General features: G+C 43.8%; 1 protein-coding gene across 1 annotated transcript; it reads right to left on the bottom strand.

Annotated features, from left to right (window-relative positions):
- Positions 1-721: 721 nt before the first annotated feature.
- Positions 722-4,778, bottom strand: LOC147641857 (linamarin synthase 1-like). Its single transcript, XM_086800347.1, has 2 exons — positions 3,714-4,778; positions 722-2,004 (listed from the first exon to the last, which is right to left on the bottom strand). The coding sequence occupies exons 1-2, from the start codon at positions 4,243-4,245 to the stop codon at positions 1,082-1,084; spliced, it is 1,455 nt and encodes a 484-aa protein (XP_086656473.1). The 5' UTR covers positions 4,246-4,778; the 3' UTR covers positions 722-1,081.
- Positions 4,779-6,586: the final 1,808 nt, after the last annotated feature.

Genomic DNA, 6,586 nt, shown 5'->3' on the forward strand with positions numbered 1-6,586 from the left:
CCATGAAAGCAAGAAATTCCAAAGAAGCACCATACGTAGAGAGTGGTGAGAAGCACCCAAAATAGGGAAAGAGGACAAGAGAGCTCCCAAAGTTAAAATGAGCATGTAAAAGTGTATTAAACATAGAGATTTTTGTACAACTTAAGTTATGGGCATTCACAGTTGATCATTTCCCAAACCTTACTTATTTTCTTCTCCAACTCTTTGCTCTCCTAACTTTCTAAATTATGGACTGGATACATCCTTTGGCATATATTGTGGTACATTTACCTGTTTCCTTGAGGCTCCAACCCAAAATGGCTTTTTGTCATGCTGTAGGATTTCGGACCTTGGGTGTTGTGGGAACCCATCCTAGGTCGATGCAGACCAGCAATCCATCTCTAATCAGCGTGTGTGAGTTAGACGTTGTGGTAATGATTTAAATATTGCACACATTAATCTCTTAGTTGGCCCTTGTGTTCTTGGCACTTCAATCAACGAGATGTTCTAAGTGGTATGCATATTGTCTATTATTGGTGAGATACTACATAATGTACCTTATGAACTAAGGCCTATTCATTTGGATTCAATGTTAAAATATTCCAATGTACCTTATGAACTAAGGCCTAATTCATTTGGATTTAACGTTGAAATATTAACAAGGTGGAAACTTGAACTCAAACTGGCTGCTGATACCTTGCCTATTTTGAAACTTGAAAAATGTCTTCACACAAAAAGCAGATGTAGAACGTTACACACACAATCTTTCAACAGGAAACAGAAGGCATGTAACCATGTGTTTGTATTTGTATTGCCAACCAGCAAAAGAAAGAAATTGGTGTTGCCCAAAGTATCCAAGCCCCTCTATAGGTGCTTGTGAGGGTGAACTGTCTATAGAAGAAGTTGACAGCAACTACCTCCAAGAAACCCACCCACACTTGAAGATGCTGGAGTTGAACCCGGCAACCAACAACAATGTGTTACTAGTGTGTTTACTACCTGTGTGTTACCTTTATTATAGAGCTAATACGGTATGCATATTCTATGAGAGAGGTGACTCGAGATGGTCATCACCATCATGTGTTTCTTGTGATGTTGCATGCTAAGGACTGTTCTTCATGGTCTTCACAAGAGCTTCTAAATTTGCGAAGGAGGAGCCTCCTTGCTTAACAAGCTTCTCGGCCTGCTTCTTCAACTCTGCACCTCTCTTCCTCATCTCTTGTCCTACCTCCCCTTGTATCAGAGCTCTCACCACCTTCTCAACTTCCCCTCGGCTTACCCTGCCATCTTTTCCTGCCTTGAACTGAAGGCCCAATTTCCACACATCGACCACAAGCCGAGCATTCACAACCTGCTCTGCTTTGTCTGGCCAACAAAGCATGGGCAACCCTTTTAGTGCAATGTTCTCTAGTATAGAATTCCAGCCACAGTGGCTGAGAAATCCACCCACTGAAGAATGCTTCAACACATGCAGCTGGGGTGCCCAAGAGATGATGAGGCATCGGTCTTTTGTACGCTCTAAGAAGCCCTTGGGCAGGACATCTGAGAGAGCACCACTGACAGCATTTTGGCGTATGACCCAGAGAAAAGGTTGCTGACTGTCTTCCAAGCCTAATGCTAGCTCCTTCATCTGCTCTCCATCCGAGAAGGTAGAAAGGGTGCCAAAGGATACATACAGAACTGATTGTGGAGCTTGGGCATCCAGCCATGTGAGGCACCCATTGTCCTCTGAGTGCGCAAGGCCAGCATGCTGTTGCAGCGTTTCTTGGCCATCACCAGTGGGAAGAAATAAGGGGGCCACTGTGTAAACAGGGCATCTAGCCCGCAGGGTGTTGACAGCATCCGATTCAAGCTCGTAGCAGGTGTTGACGATGAGGCCTACTGCTTGTTCCAGGTGAGAGAACATCTTGAGGGTGAACTGGAGGTGACGGTGGGAAACATCTTGCAATTGCATGGAGAATGGAAACTCTCTAGGAAGAAGAGGAGGAGCCCCAGGGCATGTGATGGGATGGTGCTTGCTGCTTTCTGCACAGGTCAGTAGTCCAGGGTCAGAAAAATCATGCTATGGAATGTTTTCAGTTGAAACAAAAAAAGAAACACAAAACTTTGTGTATGTTTAGCCTGCCTTTGTAAATTGCAATGCCTAACCTTCACCCTGATGTTGGCAAAGTAAGAACTTTCTCTCTCACAATAAGCACCTTTTTGATACCAAGTCACACCATGTATCCTATAGGGAGTAGAGGTGTGGGGGTTTAGTATCTCGGCATCCATGTGGAATGACATTGAAAGATCTCTGGATCAATTAATGACAAGCACATGCTTTTGCTGGACTGCACAGTCCACAAGAACATCAAAGCGAGATTCCCACAGCTCTTCACAAAAGCAGCTCCTCAATTGTCGCTTTCTTGTCTCCATCAAGAAGGACAACATCACTTGCAGCTTCTATTGTCAAATATCCTCATGAGACAAGACCAGCTTGGTAGTGCCAGAACAGACATTCGATCCTATAACACACCCTTGCATGGGAGTACACCTCTTTTCAGCACTCAGACGCACACATCTTGCTGTGCCCATCGGATTTTGCTTATGCACACTTTAGTTAAATCTCACAGATCATGATTTTGCACTGCTGTTTTGGTCCCATGGGCCATAATTGGCCTCTATAGACATGAATATCATCATCATCATCATCATTTCTCTCTCTCATGTGACGGTTTTCGCATTGGCCTCTAAAATTCAAGAGATCTTGGTGCTATCCTATGAATCATATGTATTCTGCTCACTTGACTATGGCATTAAAATTTAAAAGACACACCACTGCATTCTCTCTCTCTCTCTCTCTCTCTCTCTCTCTCTCTCTCTCTTTGCAGTAAATACAGGATCTTCTTTCCCCATGTCAACCCTGCTAACCTAAAAAAGGGCTGTAAGGATTGTTTCATCAGTATATTTGTGGTGCTTCTTAAAATGATGTAAGCTTCAGCGTGCTTCAGAAGTAGGCTCTGATACCGAACCTAATAATTCTAGAAAGAAAAGAAGTAGGCTCTGAGACCAAGCCTAATGAAAGAAAATTATAATGCAATCTAAAAGATGAACTCCAAACCGATTCTAAAAAAGTACTATCTAAAGATGATCTTAATAATAAACTTATGGCAAGAAGGGCTAAGGTCACCTCGTTAACTGGTTGAATTGAAAACCTGTTCGGCACAAACTTTAAGGCAGCCAAGAGCTGGAATAAAAACTAGCCAACGATCTTATGACAAGAGCTGCAAATATTATCTAGCCAAAAATTTTATGAACCAGTAACTAGTGAAAAAATTAAGCAGATACAACAAATCACTGATGGATCCAGGAAACGCAGAGGTTAACAAGTGGATTAAGCAGATGCACAAAAGTTACTAGTGGATTAACGAGAGTCAGAAATAAACGGGCGGAATGAGCGGATGCAGCAAATTACTAGTGGATTATGCAGAGGCAGGTATTAACCACTGGATTAAGCAGATGCAGAGATTTTAAGTGAATTGGCAGGTGCGGAGATTAACTGGCAGATTGAGCAACAAATTGGCAGCGCATTGAAGACGATGCCACAAATTGGTAGTGGATTAGGCCGATTCAAAGACAAAATTAGTGGATACATAATTGGATAAAAAAGATGCAACAATTTCTAGCAACTGTGTGTGTGTGTGTGTGTGTGTGTGTGTGTGTGTGTGAGAGAGAGAGAGAGAGAGAGACATTACCTTGGAAAGGAATGACTCCTTGAGAGACGAGGTGGGGGGCATAGGACATGACGCAGCAGGCGGTGGCGTTGGAGGTGAAGAAGGAGAAGAGGGGGATCCCAAACTTGGAAGCAACGTCCGGCGCCCACTCCACAAATACATCCGAAATGATGCATGAGAGTGAGGGTTGGGTCTGCTGCAGCTGTGGTAGAAACTGCTCCACAGGCGCCCTCATGTTCTCTGAGGCCTGTATGATGTCTAAGATGCTGGATCGCGGGTGCGAGAAAGGCAGGCCGTCCGGTACCGCAATAGTCCTTAGCGTGAACTGAGGCCGCCCATCTTCGCCATCGCACACCGCGGCCTGCTGCTGGTGGCCATTACCGGCGGCTGTGTGAAAGGAAACTATGGACGTGAAGACGAAGGTGCACATGGGAGAGAAGGCGGAGAGCTTGCGGGCGAGCTGTAAAAGCGGGTTGAGATGGGTCGGGATGGGACAAGACAGAAGCAAGGCATGCACTACGACGGGTTTCTTCTCGTCAAGCTCCGACGCCATAGCCACAGAGAGAGCAAATCTCTCTCTGTCTGTCTCTCTCTCTCACACACACACACGAGACTCTCTCTCTCTCTCTCTCTCTCTCTCTCTCACACACACACACACACACGAGATCTTTGCTGAGCCAGAAAATGGTAATATAAGCACCCAAGCGGAGAGAAGGAGAGACCAAGTCCTGTCTGTCTGTCTGTGTGTGTCTCTCTCTCTCTCTCTCTCACACACACACACACGAGACTCTCTCTCTCTCTCTCTCTCTCTCTCTCTCTCTCACACACACGAGATCTTTGCTGAGCCAGGAAATGGTAATATAAGCACCCAAGCGGAGCGAAGGAGACCGAGTCCTGCGAGACTGGTCTCCTCTGTCACTGCTCTCTCTCTAAGTCTGTTGGCCCCCCCCCCCCCCCTCTCTATCTCTCTCTTGAGCCCTTCACTCTCTATCTCTATCTCTGTGTATACAATAATAAATGGCTCTCTCTCTCTCTCTCTCTCTCTCGTCCCATTTCACTGTGTGTCTATCCATGCTTTGTTCGTGGTCTTTGCTCGACAATAAAACAGATCACTTAACTATAAAGGTCGGTATGCGTGTGTTAGAGAGTGAGAGCATGCATGTGCCTACATCTGCATATATGTGTAGAATGTGCTTGAGAGGGAGTGAGATGGGACAGACCTGGAGAGAGAGAGAGAGATAAAGAATAAAAAGTAGCTTTTAATAAAAATATAAACAGAAATATAAATTAAATAGAAAACATATTATATTTATATGTGTGTGTTTTTATTTACATTTATACATACATACACACATGTATGTATGTATGTATATGTATATACATATATATGTATGTGTGTGTGTGTGTTTAGATGTGTGTGTGATATATCTATCTATATATTTAAAAGTGACCACAACTTATCACCCATCTCTGCATATTAAAATTTAATCAAAATTAACTAAATTATATCGATGTTTGTATTTATATTTTTAAATACATGTATATATGTATAAGTATATGTGTCTATGTATAGGTATATGTATCCAAAACATAATATTGTATATATTATATATTTATATGTGTGTATGTGTGCGTGAGAGAGACAGAGAGAGTGTATGTGTGTGTGTGTATGTGTGCATACGCGCGTGTATGAGTGAGTGAGAGAGAGAGAGAGAGAGAGAGAGCGGTTCTATGTGTGGGAGAGTGTAAGAAGAGAGAGGGAGTGTGTGCATGTGTGTGTGTGTGTGTGAGAGAGAGAGAAAGAGAGAGAGAGAGCGGGTGTGTATATGTGTGTGCATGTGAGAGAGAGAGAGAGTTTCAACATTTGAGAGTGTGTACATGATAGAGAGAGGGAGAGGGTCATGTGCATGTGCATGTGTGTGTGTGTGTATGTGAAAGAGAGAGAGAGAGAGAGAGAGAGATGGTTGTAGAGAGAGAGAGAGAGAGAGAGAGAGAGATGGTTGTAGAGAGGGAATAGTTCTTTTCTGGAACCTTGGTCGGCCGCAGCAATGTGCGGGTGCAATACTAGTTTATTATAAAGGCACGCATATCACCCCCGGGTGTCAAGTATTATGCGTGTCTTCATGCGTGGAAAGGAGCCTTCCAGAATCCACACACACTTAATATTTCTCAAGTTGGGAACTCTCTCTCTCTCTCTCTCTCTCTCTCTCTCTCGGGATGACATGGAACCACTTGGGTTTAATTCTCTCTAGATCAATAAAGTCGACGTTAAGCGGCTCTCTTTCTCAGGTGTGTGTGTGTAAAAAATGACACTCTCACTACCTTTCTGTCACCCATTGTGGGGTAAAAATGGCTAGTGGGATTGCCCTTGGGATGCGATGGACCCACCTAGGTTCAAGTATCTCCGTCAATTGGTCTCTCTAAATCAATAAAGTCGACGTTAAGCGACTCTCTCTCTCTCTCAAAAAGTGATTCTCTCTCTCTCTCTCTCTCTCTCTCTCTCTCTCCCCACCAATAGGGTTGAGATTTTTCCCATCATTCTTAGAGTAACATAATCATTTTTTTAAACTCTTGTGGGGTTCCTAGAGTTGGGACATGAATTTATTTATTTTTTGATCTTGGCATATATTACACATGTTATCACAAGTGCCATCGCTCTCACAAGGGAGATTCGAACCCACAACTTGGGGACTCTTGAACTCCATTCTAGCCACTGCACTAACACGCGATCGGCATTGGGCCATGAATTTATGAGAGGCATCTTCAGTAACTCACACCAAGAGGGGTTTTGTAGAGTCCTTTTTGTACCCGAGCCATGGCTGAGCTATTTACACAAACCTAACCAACATAACTTGGATTCTCTCTCTCTCTCTCCAAATGTGCATGCACGTGCT

The sequence above is a fragment of the Cibotium barometz genome, chromosome 1 (genome assembly GCF_041138505.1).
Source record: "Cibotium barometz isolate CiBa-2024 chromosome 1, ASM4113850v1, whole genome shotgun sequence".
Taxonomy (NCBI): domain Eukaryota; kingdom Viridiplantae; phylum Streptophyta; class Polypodiopsida; order Cyatheales; family Cibotiaceae; genus Cibotium; species Cibotium barometz.

Coding starts and splice junctions, on each gene's coding strand:
- LOC147641857 (XM_086800347.1), bottom strand. CDS start 4,245: ATGGCGTCGGAGCTTGACGAGAAGAAACCCGTCGTAGTGCATGCCTTG. Junction 2,005..3,713: donor AGGAGTCATTCCTTTCCAAG/GTAATGTCTCTC, acceptor TGACCTGTGCAG/AAAGCAGCAAGCACCATCCC.